Here is a 19415-nt window from a genome sequence, read left to right on the forward strand (position 1 = left end):
TTCGTATATTTTAAACACATACACAATCATATTACTTTCAATTATGTCAATTGCTGTAGCACTACACATCAACCTTAACAAAACTGCTTTCAGAATATTTTACAGTATATATATAGCAGTGGTGTGAGTGCTTGCCCCCTTCCTGATTTTTTTTATTTTTTGCATCTTTGTCACACTTTAATGTTTCAGATCATCAAACAAATTTAAATATGAATCAAAGATAACACAAGTAAACACAACATGCAGTTTTTAAATGAAGGTTTTTATTATGAAGGGAAAACAAAATCCAAACCCACATGGCCCTGTGAGAAAAGGTGCTTGCCCCCTAAACCTAATAACTGGTTGGGCCACTCTTAGCAGCAACAACTGCAATCAAGCTTTGCGATAACTTGCAATGAGTCTGTTACAGCGATGTGGAGGAATTTTGGCCTACTCATCTTTGCAGGATTGTTGTAATTCAGCCACATTGGAGGGTTTTCGAGCATGAACTGCCTTTTTAAGGTCATTAATTAAATTTTTTGGTAGACAGCAGAATTCTGCCATGCAGGCCATTTTTGCCCAGTCTCTTTCTTATGGTGGAGTCATGAACACTGACATTAACTGAGGCAAGTGAGGCCTGCAGTTCTTTGGATGTTGTTGTGGGGTCTTTTGTGACCTCTTGGATGAGTCGTCGCTTGGGGTAATTTTGGTCGGCCGGCCACTCCTGGGAAGGTTCACCACTGTTCCATGTATTCGCCATTTGTGGATAATGGCTCTCACTGTGGTTCGCTGGAGTCCCAAAGCTTTAGAAATGGCTTTATAAGCTTTTCCAGACTGATCTCAATTACTTTCTTTCTCATTTGTTCCTAAATTACTTTGGATCTCAACATGATGTGTAGCTTTTGAGGATCTTTTGGTCTACTTCACTTTGTCAGGCAGGTCCTATTTAAGTGATTTCTTGATTGCGAACAGGTGTGGCAGTAATCAGGCCTGGGTGTGGCTAGAGAAACTGAACTCAGGTGTGATAAACCACAGTTAGGTTATGCTTTTTAATGCACTTTTTCACACGGGGCCATGTGGGTTTGGATTTTGTTTTCCCTTCATAATAAAAACCTTCATTTAAAAACATCATATTGTGTTTACTTGTGTTATCTTTGATTCATATTTAAATTTGTTTGATGATCTGAAACATTAAAGTGTGACAAACATGAAAAAAAAAAAAATCAAGAACTTTTTCCACACCACTTTGTATATATATATATATATATATATATATATATATATATATATATATATATATATATATATATATATATATATATATATTATACCGATTTTTCTATTTTTTTAATGTCTAGCTGATCACATGCTTGATATATATTTGTACTTGTTGTGTACATTTTTATATATAGATTTTTGGATGTGTCATTTACCTTTTATATTAACACCAGCATTTCTAAGCACCAGCTGAAAATGTGGTTGTTTTCAAAAAATTTGTGTGAAGTTCGAATTGATCATGTTTTGGTCTGTCTCTTGCCTTAAGCCAAACCTCACTGCCAAGACAACATCTGCTCTTCTGAATCCTGTTCCAGCTGAGAAACTGCCAATAATATGAATGACAATGCTAACAGATAACTTGTTGTTTGCTCATTTTATAAAAAGTTAGTTAGTTTAGTTGTTAAGCTTGTCAGACTGGACATTGCAGTAATGCTATATGTAAAGACTGTTCTTAAAGTGCACTTATCCTCAGTGTTTTGTGTAGTGTTCCCTACTGACATTTACATGGTAATATTATTTTTGTCATAGAGTAGTAACATGTCAATCTTAACAAAACCCTTTAGTATTTTTATTTTTATCATCTAGTGTTATCTAAAACTGCACTGAACATTTTATGTGTTAACATTGTTTAATAAGTGTGTTGCCAAATAAATTTTTTTTTAACACAAAATATAGAAAGAATATTTTACTTTTTACTGATGTCTGCCCAAGCAGGTAAAGTTTGTCATATTCTAAAGGAAGGACTAATATACAGTATTTATTTGATTAGTACGTAACTCAAAAGTGTGTGTAAACTCTGTCAGTTGTATAATTGGGTGAGTTCATGTCAGTGACACTAGAGGGAGTCGGAGCAGAGCTGGACAACATTTGGAGCTTGAAGCAGCCCTGCATCCAAGTGTACATACTATCCATCCTAAATAATATGTGAGATTAGAATAAATGTGTCCCAAAGCATTGTATGTTGAAAAGAGCATGCCAAAGTCCCTGGATGGTAACTATTTCAGGTAGATTTTTGAAGTATGGGGGGTTAACTGCATTATCCGGGTAGGCCTATTTGAAGGACACATTTTCTTTTTTTGGAATTTTCAGTTTGAACACTATTTGAACTAAACATAATAGAATAGTGCACAAGTATGCAAATTAGGATGCAGTAAAAGATTGTATAGGCCTATACTAAGATTCTGCACTAATATTACTATGAATGGGTGAAAGGGCAATGCACAATATGGTGCAATATGCTGCCTTCACATGCTATCAGAAATTTCCTACTTTCCACTTCTGAAGTCGTGATTACGAGCTCGTTGCATTTGTTGTGCTTTGTTGTTGGAGAGAACAAGAATCATGGAGGATACCAGGTTTCTTCGATTAATTAAGAAAATCTTATTAAAGCCAAAATAATAATTAACAATACCATTGATTGTCAACCATATAGGCCTAAAAATTAACCACACTATCTAGCTGTCAATTCTGGAATTTCAGTCAAATACAGACTATTTTTGTTGTGTGTACAACATACAATACATTTTAAATGATTATTCATTTATTTACTGATCTTCTGTTGTAGAATCACAGTGCTGCTGTAATCAATAATGTAAATCTAACTCAGAGATTGGGCTCTAAATGAGTTCAGTGATTCAGATCAAATAATGATTATGTGAAAACATTACCAACAACACCTGATCATCTTTTAACTTTGCTTGTCTGGTTGGTTTTAATACAGTTAAAACTGCCCAAACAAAATCTAATATTAAAAAGTGAAGGGTCAAGAGCTCAACTAAAGCAAACCCTGACCTCGATGATGGTAACTTAAAAATTGTGATTTTCTCCCTTGGTGATTCTGCTTGTTATCATCAGGTGTCTTCAATAATGCTCAATCATCACTCAATTAATCACTTATTTATCTCATTAATGCTTCAGTGGGTGGAATAAAAATATGGCAGGACTTTTTCTCTTTGACCCCTGGATTACCCACCTCTGCAGCAGCAATCCTTCTTCCATCCACCATGTTTAAAGTTTATTGTTCACCCAATTCGGAAACTTGGGTATCAAAATTATCCCTGAACTTCCCAGTAGTAAATATGACTGGGCATTCATATCCAATTTTTAACTAGGAAAACTCATTCTTACAATAATTCTGATAGCATGTGAAGGCAGCATTAGTCCCGCCGTCTAAATAGAAGAGCTAATTGAGTGCTGGAAGGATGATGCATTTTTGTAGGACAAAGCCTGGAAATGAGTTAGGATATTAGCACTTCCGGTTCCATCGTCATGAATGAGTCTCAATTTCTGCTGCGATATTAGGGTCAGACTTTGGTCTGAACAACATTAACGCATTGATGCATCCTGCCTTGTATCAATGATTCAGGCTGCTGGTGGTGTAATGGTGTGTTGAATATTTTCTTGGCACACTTTAGTACCAACTGAGCATCATTTAAATATCACAGCCTACCTGAGTATTGATACTGACTGTGTCAATCCCTTTATGACCACAGTGTTCCATCTTCTGATGACTACTTCCAGCAGGTTACCACACCATGTTACAAAGAATCTCAAACTGGTTTCTTGAACATGACAATGAGTTCACTGGACTTAAAATCAATGACCTCCACAGTCACCAGATCTCAGTCCAACAGAGCACATTTGGGATGCGCTGGAACGAGAAATTCGCATCATGGATGTGCAGCCAATAAATCTGCAGCAAACTGTGTGATCTGATCATGTCAATATGGAACAAAATCTCTGAGGAATGTTTCCAGCACCTTGTTGAATCTATGCCAAAATTAATTAAGGCAGTACTGAAGGCAAAAGGGGTTCAACCCGGTACTAAAGGTGTACCTAATAAAGTGGCTGGTGAGTTTATGTCAAACAGACTGCTTAGTCAGGTTATATTTGTTCATTTTGAGGTAAGTCAAGTTTTGTTTTTCATTGCAGCAATTTTTGATACATCTCGTATGCCGAGAATATAGTTATTGCAGCGTTGCCACTACAACATGAATTGCAGTATTTTGGATAAAAATATTAAACTTGACATGCTTATCACAAAAAAATTTTTTCTTGGTGCTTTTGCATTGAAGCGACTGGGAATAAGGCCTCTTTTTTAAATGTAGAATGAACACGAGCTGCTTTGTGCCTTTACTACAGCTTTTACTAGTTGGGTTCAGAGTCAGAATGTTACCTGTGGTCAAATCTATTTAGGTCAGAGCATCAAGCTTTTTGTTATTGTTGCAGAAGTTGGTTTGATGTATATTGGGCACACAAGTGCACTTGAGTGTTAGTGTGTATAAGGTGTATGAGTGGGTTGAACGGCTTCTGCACAAAAGCTCTTGTGAAACTTCCTTACCAGGCCCGTGTGCTTGTGGAAACTAGAATGCATACACAGTAAAATCCCCAGAGTTAAATCAACTCCTCTCTAAATAGTGTTAAAATAACACTGAAGCAGAGTTAAAGTTAATGAGATAGTTAAGCAATTAATTAAGTGATGATTGAACATTAATGATGAACACCTGCTGTTAACAAGCAGAATCACTGAAGAAAATAGAAACATAAGAACTACAACTAACTTCAGCCACAGCCTTAGATTTAATCATTTGAAGATAAAAAAAAACAGTAAATCTCTCAAGATTTGATTAAAAGATCTGATTCATTTATTACTAACCAGATTGACTTTTTCTGTCATGCGTCTAAAGTTCTTATTGAGAATTAACAGAGGTTTAGATGTGTCTTATTGGTCAATTTATGCCACCATCATGGTGGTCAGTGTTTGTTTTAGTTGGGCTCTTGACCCTTTTATGTCTTTAAAATAATTTGCATTTGAGCAATTGCAATTAGTGTTTCACAACAAGCACTTGTACATTAGGAGTCCTATGGTGATGCCCAGCATGCATTTTGCAGCGTGAAGCATTTATTTATCTTATTTTTATCACCATTGTTGATATTTATATGCTGTTTCCATTGTCTGCTTCTGTTGGTATTGTTTTCACTGGTTGAACATATGTCTTAGCTAGAAGGAAATGGTGGCCTACCAGAACCCAACGTGTCAAAGGAAAAAAAAACCCTCTAGAATGTTAAATGATAAGAATAAAGCTGTTATGGTTTCTTGGTGGTCTAGGGGTCGTACATTGTCACTGTTTGGAATAGCATACTACCATTATGCCATTCTTTGTTGGTGAGAAAGTCACGTTTGATCGAGTGCCGTCCCTCAGTGTGTGCTGTGCCTGACCATAAGGGATCTTTAACAATGATAGAGTATTGAATATACATAAAATAATCCAATATAATATTAGACAATCTTTATGTGTGCATACTTCATATGAATGTTTAAAAATGTGTAAAGAGGATAAGAGTGTGGAGCTTCCTAAATAAACAATGGATCCTCCAATTTTTCCTTCTTATCTAAACAAATCAACATTCCACTGGCACCAACATTTTGAAAACACTTTTTGAAAACCTACTTTGGACCAATGTGTAATGTCAAGAGCACTATAAAAATAAATTGAATTGATCGGCCCTTTATAAATGATTCAACTCAACAATAAGATATTTTGAGAGGCAACAAAACAGACGATCAGAATTATGGATGAACTCCATAAGCATCCAATGATCTACTGTTTCGTTAATTTTGACAGATATTGAGAAAAAGCATGCTGATTTAAAGTAAAGCAAGAACTCTTGGTAAAAACTGGTGAATTATGAAAAAGAACAGAAATTAGGATAAAAAAATCACACTAAACTCCATAGCTAAAGTTCACCAGCATTTCCCTGCACACTTCTGCGCCATCTAATAGAGAGGAAGTGGATTATATCTGGTCACAAATAAACAGTTGTGTCATTGAGAGAGAGAGAGAGAGAGAGAGAGAGAGCATGTAAGTGCAGCATAAACTCCTAGACCCTATTTTGAGATGTTCAGAAAAATGATTCACAGCGCATCTTTCTTCTATCTGTGTTTATTGCTAACAAGTGGTATGTAATAAACATCATCTGAAAAAAAAAAGCGAGTTAAAACTCATGTGTCTATTTTATTTGTTTATTTGTTCAGGGACAGTTCGTAACAGTACGCTATGAGGTTAAAATCCCTTTCTGTTAGTGCAGTATTTTGTGCTAGTTAATCTTCTTCATAAATATTGCATTTGATCTTGAATGTTTTTTTATTTAACTTGTATGTTTGTTTGTTTAAAAACTTGTTTTTCTTCAGGTGTGTTTGGTGATACAGATGAAGTGAAGTCAGTGTCAGTGATGGAGGGAGATTCTGTCACTCTAAACACTGATGTTACTGAACTACAGAGAAATGATCAGATAATGTGGATGTTTGGACCTCGAGAGACTTGTACAGCTGAAATCCACAGACAGAACATCTATATGGATGAGAGTAATAGAATATTTGGAGACAGACTCCAGATGGACAGTCAAACTGGATCTCTGACCATCAGAAACATCAGATCTGAACACACTGGACTTTATAAACTACAGATCTTCAACATCAGAGGAACTTCATACAAGAGATTCAGTGTTACTGTTTACGGTGAGAAAAATGATGCTCATGATGATCCAGACTGTGATCAAACTTCTCCTGATCAATCTGCTTATTCATAAGTACTTAATAACTGGCTAAGAGGATGTTTTGTTTTATACATTTTTGCAATATTACTTGAAACTGTCTTTAAAACTGTAAAAGACTAAAGGTGCACTGAAAGTAATAATATTAATATACATCATCTGTGCACGAGTTTAAAAACATCAGCCAATCGTTTAGTTTAAACGATTGGCCCTCTGGCTTGTCAAATGCCAACGTTCCTTGTGATTGTTTTCCACACATGTGCTGTTTTTGTCATAACAACTATTATTTACCTGCACTTCCTAACACGACACAGCGAATGCCGGTGGTAAACACTCGTGTTCCAATACCGTGCACTAGTTTTGGATGGCTTAAGTGAGCTGTGAAGGAGGTGGGTTGTTCTTAGTATGAGCATTTAAAAAACACTAAAGTTTTGGTTCTCAGTTGACGACATCCTCTGAGCACCTTTAATAACTGCAAAAGTTAGACAAAAACCTATTTTCAGAAAGATGGAAATACTGCAAACCAAAAGTTTTAGGGACAATGTTAGGAAAGCTGCATTTAGAGACAGAATAGAGATTAATAGTAAAATATAGTTTAGATGAATAAACTGATGTATGTATCATAATTTTAGTACGCAGATTAAATATGTAAATATAACAGTTATGAGGAACTTCAATACATTGCTACCTTGTAAATACTAATTGTTTGCTGCATTAAGTTGTACTTGTTAAGGATGTCAATGATTTTAATATTTTATATTTTCCAGCTCATCTCCCCGTTCCTGTCAATTTTCCAGAGACTCTTCAGACTGTTCTTCATCAAGATCAAGATCCTGAAGCCAGAATTGTTCACTGCTGTGTTCAGCTGTGAATGTGGGTCATGTGACTCTCTCCTGGTACAAAGGAAACAGTTTATTGTCCAGCATCAGTGTGTCTGATCTCAGCATCAGTCTCTCTCTACCTCTGGAGGTGGAATATCAGGATAAAAACACCTACAGCTGTGTGATCAACAATCCCATCAGCAACCAGACTCAACATCTGAACATTACTCAACTCTGTCAGACTCACACATGTGCAGGTACAGCGTCATCTCTTGTTCACAAATTGTGTTAAATTTTGTGGCTTTTAATCCATGTTTGCTTTGAGTTAATCTGTTTTGTAGGAGTGTAACGGTACACAGAAGTCACAGTTCAGAGCGTAACTTGGTTTTGGGGTCATGACACAAATTGGCACAATGCCAAATGATTTTGTCTCATTATAACAGCGGAAACAACTTAAAATACTCTGTCATTTATTCCACAACCAAATTCATAAGTACAACCTGCTTTTGACTAGCCAATCATGGTGTAATAACATTTGTAATAACTTGAAGCTTATTGGCAGTTTAAAAATTTACATAAATTAATTTGTCTTACCAAAACATCCTGTTTCAATAGGAAATACATTAATTAGCATAGTGAAACAAATGGTGTTCATCAAATCATTTTTAATGGTTGTAAATATAAGTTGTGAGCTGTAAGACCTGACAGATATTAGGACTCTTTATCATATAGACATGAAAATATTAATGAAGGCTTCTTTACTTAAACACATGCTTAAGTGAAACCTAACATGTTAAATCAAATTTCCATAACCATAATGATTTATTTTAAACTGTATTATATTCATAATAGACTAATGACTATTTTCTGTTACAGGCCAACATTCAAGTTTCATGATGGCAGTAGCTTTTATAGCGCTGCTGGTGGTAATAGCTGTAATTGCAGGTTTGATATACAGAAGAAACTGTAAACAACCAGGAAACAAAGGCAAGAATTGATTTGCAAAAATCTATATATATATATTTAAAATGACCATTTTAAGTTAATTATGTGTGTGTTCATTTATTAAATGTCTGACTATTATTAAAATAGCTAAGACAGTTAAGACATGCATTTTGCTGAACCAACATTCTGTACACATTCGCTTCAGAGTACGGTAAGATCCTGTATATGTTATCATTACACAAATTCTCCTCACACTGATCCACATATTAATGTGTTTGTAGATCTGAAAATCACAGAGTCTGAATACACACAGATCATCTACTGTCTTCAGATGAGAGATCTGCCACAGGTCAGTGAACACTTTATCTGATCACTCTGTGGGAGTCTCTGTCAGAGTATACTATAGGCTCCTTTCACTCACATTGGTGGAAAAATGAACGTAGACCCGCGAATGAAACCACTCATCATTCGGCTCATGGATATTTTGTTAAATTTAAATCTGGTTCTCGGTTACAGCCTATTCAACAGGGTTTTACTTATAGATCAGATTACTTATTAATTTGTGATATGAATGTTTCTCTCCATATCTAACAGAAATCATTGCTGGATGTGGGCAGAACAGAGACAGCTGTGAACTATCAACACATTCAGTGAAGACTAATATTGTGTATCAAAATAATTTTCTATCTGTTGCCTGAAAACTCATCAGACCAGGCAACATTTTTCCAATCTTCTATTGTCCAGTGTTGGTGAGTTTGTGTAAATTGTAGCCTCATTTTCCTGTCTTTAGCTGACAGGAGTGACACCGGTGCTTCTGCTGCTGTAGATCATCTGCTTCAAGGTTGGATGTGTTGTGCGTTCAGAGATGCTCTTCTGCAGACCTCACTTGTAACAAGTGTTTATTTGAGTTGGTTGTGATTCCTCTAGAGTGTGATGTTGAAGTCGATGGTGAAGCTGGAGGTTCATTGCTGAAATTTCACTTTGTTTAAACTCTCAGTTTGAAATTGTCAGGCAGCATGAGTAAATCTATCTGCAATATACTTATATACATGCAATAACATATCTGTTCACTTATACATTTATATATTATAAAGTATATTACTCAATATAAAATTACATGCATTATGATATATTAGTAAATATACTGTCACATATTTTACAATATATGAAAAGTGGCAATTCCTGATGTATTATTCAATATATTGTAATTCTACAGTTGATTAGATATGCAATGTTGAGAAAACACTTGTTAAAAGTGAAATGATTTCTGTATATGAATGGTGAAGTTAACAGATAACTTTCTTCAAGTGTTAAATAGACTCTGAATGTTTGGCGCCCATTTTAATCTCACCACTAACGGCCGTTGTCTGTGGTTAGTTGTTCAGTTTGTCAGACAGGACATGTTTGTGCAGCTAATGCTCAAATTATTCCTCTGTAATTTACATTTTAGCTCTGAGCTCAGCAGAAATCTGTACTGAACTCTTCATGTGTTAATATCAGTGTTACAAACAAAACAAAACTCTAGGAAGAATCTTTTAATTTTAACTTAATGCTTCAGTCCAAATATGCAAGTATGTCATATGTTTTAAAGGAAGATGTTGATCATGGACTAATATACAGAAATTATTTGACTAACGAATAACTCAAAATAGTCTGATTATTTGCTTGTGTGTGTGTAAAACTCATGACACTAGAGGGAGCCAACATCTCAGCTTGTCAACATTTGGAGCCACATGTGCAATGGCTCGTCCAGCCTGAAATATACGTTTTTTAATGCTGAGCATAAGAAACAAAATTTATGGGGTAGTTCATGTCAGATTTTGTTGCTGAAATGTTATGTATGGCAAACAGTTTTTAAGATTTCTGAATTTCCCTATTCAAATACATAGGACTTCTACTCTGTCTACTCAGACAGAGGCATTGCAAATATGGCCGATCAGTGAACTGACTTTCCCCACAAGGGACTTCAAATGTGGATTTCTAAAAAGGTTAAAATGATATTTAACAATTCAAATTGAGGTCTTGTTTCTTAAAGTTCTTTGATGCAATGTTATTTTAGGCCTACATTATTTTAGGATAAAACTGGATTAAAGATCCAAAATAACAAATACACTATTGTTTCCCAAACAACAACATGTGGCCCAGATCCAGCTAATGTCTGGTACATGTGGATTACACACGGACCAGGGGTCTCATTTATAAAACCGTGCGTAGGATCCCTACTAAAATTGTACATACGCACAAAAGCTAGATTCTGCGTACGCACAAAAATTTTTTTTTAAAACCATGCGTACGCCAGAACCTGCGCACAAATCCCTTTATAAATCCCAGTCAGCGGAAGATTGTGCGTATGTGCATCTCCACCCTGTCTCCTCCCCGAAATCACCATATATGGAGCTTACGACGCCTAGTTTTACTATGCATAACCTCATCTGCATATCATTTCCATACATATTCCCATCCACGTGACACCACGGTTAACACCGTCAAAGGTACAAGACATTGGAAAATATTAGATATGGACTATGAATGCAATTTGTGCCACACATTATATTGATAAAGATCATCCAATATCCTCGCTTGTCTGGCTGTTATGACTCAGTTACAACAGCCCAAACAAAATCTAATATAAAAAGTCAAGGGTCAAGAGCTCAACTAAAGCAAACACTCATCTCCACGATGGTCGCTTAAAAATTGTGATTTTCTCCTTTGGTGATTCTGCGTGTTCGTCTATATCGGATGTCCAGAAGACGTCAAAAAAATACGTCATAAAAACTTTCATTCTGGCCCCTCAGTGGATGTCTTTTCAACCTGAGCCAAGACCTCAAAAAGACGTCTTCTGGACATAATTTGCTCAGTGGGTTGCTGTGGAGGAGGTAATTTGGATGAAAGACCCTGGGAAAGGGGCACACCCACAGTTGGAACCAAAGTATTTCTAAAACTCTTAAAACCTTTAATACCTTTGGTTTACTTCCATGTAGATGAGACCATTGTACCAGTTGCACTGAGACATTTCAAACGATACCAAACATGACTGTTAATTCACTTGCTTTGACAGAACATTATAATTTGTATATAATATTTTTAAGTGAACTGAGCGATGGGAGGAATGGGTAAGGGGAAGGAAGTGGGGGAGAAGGAGCAAATGTGAAGGAAGTACAGGATGGAAAGAAGCTTTCCTGCAACTTCACTCTGTGGGGTGTGGAGACAAATGGCTGTATGTGTTTGTGCTGTCCATATCTCAGGAGATCAAAGTATCTGAGGTTCAGTTTATCTTACAGTGGTGTTAGTCTGAGTTTGAGAGCATTGTAATAAACAGTAATAAACAGCATTGTACGTCTACTATAAGATTGTTTCATGTTGTTTTAGGTTAAAACTGAACAGGACCCATTATTATTGCACCAACATATGCCGATCAACAGCAACAGACACTTTTTAAGGTTTGGTGCTTGTCTTCTCTGAACATGTCCAATCGTGAGAAAGTTACAAGATGTTTTGTCTTAGCTGTGAAGGAAATGGTGGCCTACCAGAACCCAAGGTTTCGAAAGAAAAAAACCCTCTAGATGTTAACTGAGAAGAACAAAGTTTCGGTTTCTTGGTGGTCTAGGGGTCATACATTGTCACTGTTTGAATAGCATCCTACCATTCTACTCTATATGATACTCTATACTCTATATGAACATAATGTACATTTCTGAATCCATACCTGGAAGCATCCTGATGTTACCTGATGTAAACTCTGTGGTTTGCAGAACACAGTCATTCAGACCCTGTCAATGAGAGAGTCACGTTTGGGTTTTGTCAGATCCCCTGTTGCCGTTGGTCAGCACTTATTAAATGAATATGTTGATTCAGTGTTTGTAGGATGTGGGAATGTCTGGGAAGTGGCGAACTGTATTCTGGTGATCTGCTTCTGTTGGTGAAGTGTGAATCAGCCTTTACATGACAGTTTCAGTCTGGTTGAATCTCTTAGTAAATTATGGAGAAAAGAAAATGGCTGTGTTGCTGAAAATGTGTGCACAGACAAAGAAATCTATATCCATTAATCCCGGATAAACTCCTAGACACTATTTGCGAGCGGCATCAAGTTTTATCCCACTGTGTCTGCTGTGCCTCACCCTCGTCCCTACTATTTGCATATCACATGAGTTCCTTAGAATAATGGGTATTGAATACACAACAAATTCAATATAATATTAGTCAACTTTTATTTGTTCATGCCTCATATAAATGTGTTTAAAGACGTGTCATGAGGAGATCTTCCCAGATAAACCCTGGATCCTCCCAGAGTTTCCTCCTTATCTACAGTAAATAAACATATTATCATTCCTGAAAACACTCTTCTTGGAAATCTTGGACCAATGCATCAAGAGCACTGTAAAAATAATTGATGGGCCCTTTACAAATTATACAACTCAGCAACAGTTTGAGATGATCAGATTAGATCAGATTTAATGTGAAAGTATATAAACTGGTGAATTATTAAAATTACTTCTTGACAAAATTATTTTACAAAATTATATATGAAACATATAGGGATTCACAATAAAGTTCATCAGAACTAAGCGCTGTTTGTTCTAATGGAGATAAAACTGATGACTATAAAAAGAGTCGAGAGAGAGAGAGAGAGAGAGAGAGAGAGAGAGCGGGGTGTGTGTGTGTGTGTGTGTGTGTGTGTGTGTGTGTGTGTGTGTAGAGTGCACCATATACAGGCTACGCCTAGATCCTTTTTCAGAACGAACTCTTAAAAATGTGAACCTAATGGAATCTTCATTTGATTATTTATTGCTTTTAATTCTTCCTATGGATGTATTTTTGTTACTGAAAATGTGAAGGAACTTGTGAACTACACCTGAGACCAGAGAATGGATACTGGAGAGTTTAAATGTTTTTTCTCACGCATGTTTAGCTGTATTCTGTTGAGTTTTTGAGAAGTTCAGAAAAATGATTCACAGCGCATCTTTCTTTGGTCTGTTTTTCATGCTGTTGAATGGTACGTCATAAACATCTTTAGAAATAATAATAATAAAAGCCTGTCATTTTTCTATTTTATTAGTTTATTTGTGAAGGGTCAGTTACTAACAGGTTATTAGTGTGAAGTCTCTTTCCATGGTGTTATTTATTTAGTGCAATTTTGTTCTAGTTGATCTTCCTCATAAATATATTTGATCTTGAATGTTTTTTATTTATCATACTTAATTGGAGCTTGTTTGTGTTTTTTTTTTTTTTTCAGGTGTGTTTGGTGACACAGATAGAGTGAAGTCAGTGTCAGTGATGGAGGGAGATTCAGTCTCTCTAAACACTGATGTTACTGAAGTACAGAGAGATGATCATATACTGTGGATGTTTGGACCTCAAGAAGTGCGTATAGCTGAAATTCACAGACAGAACATCTATATAGATGCCACTGGTATGATATTTGAGAAAATACTCCAGATGGACAGTCAAACTGGATCTCTGACCATCAGAAACATCAGATCTGAACACACTGGACTTTATAAACTACTGATCATCAGAAGAGGAACTTTATACAAGAGATTTATTGTTACTGTCTACGGTGAGTAAAGTGATTCTCTCCATGATGATCCAGACTGTGATCAATCTGGGATTCTCCTGATCAATCTGGTTATTCATAAGTATTTAATAACTGGCAAAGTGAAACAAAAACCTATTTTCTACACGCAGTTTATAAATAAATTGTTAATATGATATTGTTTTGCACTTCCTGAATGAAATGCCAGTGCTTACAAGGAAGCAAAACAACAGTGTTGAAGTTTTAGGTGCACTGTTAGAAAAGCTGCAAAGAATAGATATTATGTCACATAGACAACCTCTGTGATTCCCTCCTGTGGCCATCAGAGGGCTCCCTCACCCGAATATTGACTATTACGCTTACACACTACATTTCCCATCAGCCCCGTACCTGGCACTGATTATATTGCTCAGCTGCTGCTCATTCCATGGCCGTTCCCTGGTCTCTTCACCATTCCTCTTTGCGAAATCTTGTATTACTCCGGTTTGCATTTCTGAGCATTTATTCTTGTTTTGCATGCCTGTTATGACCCAGTTTGTTCCCCGTTTATGATTCTCTGCTGCCTGCCTTTTGTACTATTTGCTTTGTTTCTAATCTGTGATTGTTCTCCACCTGCTCTGATCTACTGCCTGTTTATCGACCATGACTGTGTTTGCTGGTGTCTGACCATTGCCTGAAAACATGAAACTGAAATTGAAAAATAGCACAAACAGATAGCACAACAAAGGCAGAGTCTGTATGATGAGCGTCTGTATGATGCTGAATTAATTATAAAAGACACAAAATTTAAGGAATTAATTTAAGTACATTGCTACCTTGTAAATACTAATCATGTTAATCAAAAACTGCTGCATTGAGTTGTAGGCCTACTTGTAAACATATCAATGACTTCTATTTTTTTATATATTTTTCAGCTCCTCTCCCTGTTCCTGCCATCACCAGAGACTCTTCAGACTGTTCATCATCATCAGTGTCCAGATGTTCATTGCTGTGTTCAGCTGTGAATGTGGGTCATGTGACTCTCTCCTGGTACAAAGGAAACAGTTTATTGTCCAGCATCAGTGTGTCTGATCTCAGCATCAGTCTCTCTCTACCTCTGGAGGTGGAATATCAGGATAAAAACACCTACAGCTGTGTGATCAACAATCCCATCAGAAACCAGACCAAACATCTGGACAACACTCAACTCTGTCAGACATGTGCAGGTACGGCATCATCTCTTAATTCACAAATTATGTTACATTTTGTGGCTTTTAATCCACGTTTGCTTTGAGTTAATCTGTTTTGTAGGAGTGTAATGGTACACAGAATTCACAGTTCAGTACATACTTTGGTTTTGGGGTCATGACACAAATTGGCACAATGCTAAATGATTTTGTCTCATTATAACAGCGGAAACATCTTAAAATACTCTGTCATTTATGCACAGCAAATTTCCCAGTGTTAAATTAACACTGCTCAGGGTTTATTTTGAGTCCACACTCAGAGGGGGGGTTTCCAGAACAGGGTTTAAATTAAGACAGGATAGGCCTTAATCTAGAATAGTTAATCCTGTTTTAAAAAATAGCTTTCTGAAACACAGATTAATACAGATTACTAAAACCTGGACTATGGAGTCTTGAATTAAAATAAACCAGATTAATTTAAAACCAAAATGATCAGTGTACAGTAAACAGTAAACTACTGGCAACAGTGTGGCCAGCATATAACAGTTTTTTTTAACTTACAGTTTGTTACTAATAAAATACTTTTTGTGGGTGTGTCTTTTTATCTTACACCTTTAACCCTTTCAACCCCACAGGAACATCCTCTAGTGTCTACACTACAGAGTAAAAGTAACATTGACATTGTGTTGCAGTGAGATCATTAAGTTAATATTTAAGTGATGATTGAGCATTAATGATGAACACCTGCTGTTAACAAGCAGAACCTCTGAAAAGAGGAACAAGAACGGAATAAATATGAGCAGAAATTACAGCCAATACACATTATTACACTTATTACTGACCAGTTTACCTTTATTTAAACTAAAGATCTTATTGAGAATAAAAAGAAGTTTAGATGTTGATATTTTACTGAAAATGTTCGGTTTGATGTCACCATTGTTGAGATTTATATTCTGATTGTTGATGTCTCTGCTGTCCAAGGTATGCAAGAGCTCAAAATAATTTATGCATTATAGAATTTATATATTCTCCTAAATAACTGAAACGTTACTGGTTCTTACGCTGTTGAATCACAGACATAGTATAATCGATAAAGAAAAAATGCCCATTAAATCAAAGACTAAACAAAGAAAGAGATCAGTAATTTAAACAAGTCCAAGACAATTGCAGCATCATCACAACAGCCAAACACCTGATCAACTTCATGTTGGCTTTTTCCTGCCATAACAAACGTGTTTTATAAACACTCAGTTACAGCAGTCAGAGAAAGCTGATGTTAACGAGTCAAGAGCCCAAATAAAGTAGACACTGCTCACAACAATGGTGACTGCAAACTTCAATTTCAACAATTCTTTTTTTTTTTTTTCAATAAAACATCAACATCCAGATCTGTTAATCATAAAGATTCTCAACAAGAACTTCTGTACATGTATGAAAGAAATAATGTCAAACTGGTTTGTGAACTGGTTTCACACTCTGTGTGAGTTTAAAAATGTACATAAATTAAATTTGTCATACCAAAACATCCTGTTTCAATAGGAAATACATTAATTAACGTAGTAAAACAAATGGTGTTCATCAAATCATTTTTAATGGTTGTAAATATAAGCTGTAAGACCTGACAGATATTATGACTAGATATTAGATTATTATAGACATGAAAATATAATAGGCTACTTAACTTAAACACCTTCCATAATGAAACACCCTAACCATAATGATTTATGATTTATATATGATTTAACTGTATTATATTTATATAACACTAATGACTATTTTCTGTTACAGACCAACGCTCAAGTTTCATGATGGCAGTAGCTCTTGTAGCGCCGCTGCTGCTGGTGGTCATAGCTGTAGTTGCAGGTTTGATTTACCACAGAAACTGTAAACAACCAGGAAACAAAGGCAAGAATTGATTGGCAAATATATATATATATTTTTTAAAATGACCATTTTAAGTTAATTATGTTTGTGTTCATTAAATGTCTGATTATTATTAAAACAACCAACATTCTGTACACATTCGCTTCAGAGTACAGTAAGATCCTGTATATGTTATTACACAAATTCTCCTCACACTGATCCACATATTAATGTGTTTGTAGATCTGACAATCACAGAGTCTGAATACACACAGATCATCTACTGTCTTCAGATGAGAGATCTGCCACAGGTCAGTGAACACTTTATCTGATCACTCTGTGGGAGTCTCTGTCAGAGTATACTATAGGCTCCTTTCACCCACATTGGTGGAAAAATGAACGTAGACCCGCAAATGAAACCACTCATCATTCGGCTCATGGATATTTTCAGTTACATCCTATTCAACAGCATTTTAGTTATAGTCCAGATTACTTATTAATTTGTGATATGAATGTTTCTCTCCATATCTAACAGAAATCATTGCTGGATGTGGGCAGAACAGAGACAGCTGTGAACTATCAACACATTCAGTGAAGACTAATATTGTGTATCAAAATAATTTTCTATCTGTTGCCTGAAAACTCATCAGACCAGGCAACATTTTTCCAATCTTCTATTGTCCAGTGTTGGTGAGTCTGTGTAAATTGTAGCCTCATTTTCCTGTCTTTAGCTGACAGGAGTGACACCGGTGCTTCTGCTGCTGTAGATCATCTGCTTCAAGGTTGGATGTGTTGTGCGTTCAGAGATGCTCTTCTGCAGACCTCACTTGTAACAAGTGTTTATTTGAGTTGGTTGTGATTCCTCTAGAGTGTGATGTTGAAGTCGATGGTGAAGCTGGAGGTTCATTGCTGAAATTTCACTTTGTTTAAACTCTCAGTTTGAAATTGTCAGGCAGCATGAGTAAATATATCTGCAATATACTTATACACATGCAATAACATATCTGTTCACTTATACATTTATATATTATAAAGTATATTACTCAATATAAAATTACATGCATTGTGATATATTAGTAAATATATTGTCACATATTTTTCAGTATATGAAAAGTGGCAATTCCTGATGTATTATTCAATATATTGTAATATATTAACACAATATATTATTCTGTATATTTTCAAATATACCATTAAATCATTTAATATATTGATCATTCATATCTTCTTTTCGTAAGGGATGCATGGTTAAATGACTCACTGAGTGATAATTAAAAATATGATCAATGTGTTTGTCAGGAGTTGATTAGATATGCAATGTTGAGAAAACACTTGTTAAAAGTGAAATGATTTCTGTATATGAATGGTGAAGTTAACGGATAACTTTCTTCAAGTATTATATATATATATATATATATATATATATATATATATATATATATATATATATATATATATATATATATATGACATGTTTGTGCAACTAATGCTCAAAATTTTCCACCGTAATTTACATTTTAGCTCTGAGCTCAGCAGAAATCTGCTCTGAGCTCAGCATGTGTTAATATCAGTGTTACAAACAAAACAAAACTCTAGAAAGAATCTTTTAATTTTAACTTAATGCTTCAGCCCAAATATGCAAGTATGTCATGTTTTAAAGGAAGATGTTTATCATGGACTAATATACAGAAATTATTTGACTAATGAATAACTAAAAAAAAGTCAGATTATTTGCTTGTGTGTGTAAAACTCATGACACTAGAGGGAGCCAACATCTGAGCTTGTCAACATTTGAAGCCACGTGTGCAATGGCTCGTCCAGCCTGAAATATATTTTTTGTTTTAACGCTGTTTGAGCATAAGAAACAAAATTTATGGGGTAGTTCATTTCAAATTTTGTTGCTGATATATGTATGGCAAGCAGTTTTTAAGATTTCTGAATTTCCCAATTCAAATATATAAGACTTATATATCTACTCAGAGGCATTGCAAATATGACCGTGAACTGACTTTCCCCACAAGGGACTTAGCTTCAAATGTGGATTTCTGAAAAGGTTAAAATTATATTTACCAATTCAAATTGAGGTCTTTGTCTCTTAAAGTTCTTTGATGCAGTGTTATTTTAGGCCTACATTATTTCAAGAAATGACGTTTTACCACAAAACTGGATTAAAGATCCAAAATAACAAATACACTATTGTTTCCCAGACAACAACATAGTATGGCCCAGATCCAGCCCATGTCTGGTACATGTGGATTACACATGGACCAGATGTGGG

General features: G+C 35.5%; 2 protein-coding genes across 3 annotated transcripts in view; both read left to right on the plus strand.

Annotated features, from left to right (window-relative positions):
• The window catches only part of LOC125263588, a 378279-nt gene that overhangs the window by 264937 nt on the left and 93927 nt on the right, over positions 1-19415 (plus strand). The window lies entirely within an intron of this gene.
• Positions 7575-18351, plus strand: LOC125263587 (SLAM family member 5-like). Of its 2 annotated transcripts, XM_048182643.1 has the most exons (8): positions 7575-7888; positions 8508-8925; positions 9171-9325; positions 13810-14133; positions 15024-15314; positions 17064-17180; positions 17381-17448; positions 17673-18351. In XM_048182643.1, exons 4-8 carry the CDS (start codon positions 13851-13853, stop codon positions 17730-17732), a joined length of 819 nt encoding a protein of 272 aa, XP_048038600.1. In that variant the 5' UTR covers positions 7575-7888; positions 8508-8925; positions 9171-9325; positions 13810-13850; the 3' UTR covers positions 17733-18351. The 2 variants fall into 2 exon arrangements, with proteins under 2 accessions (XP_048038600.1, XP_048038599.1); XM_048182642.1 differs by lacking the exons at positions 7575-7888; positions 8508-8925; positions 9171-9325 and adding an exon at positions 13276-13569.

This window comes from Megalobrama amblycephala, linkage group LG2, assembly GCF_018812025.1.
Source record: "Megalobrama amblycephala isolate DHTTF-2021 linkage group LG2, ASM1881202v1, whole genome shotgun sequence".
NCBI classification, from domain to species: Eukaryota; Metazoa; Chordata; class Actinopteri; order Cypriniformes; family Xenocyprididae; genus Megalobrama; species Megalobrama amblycephala.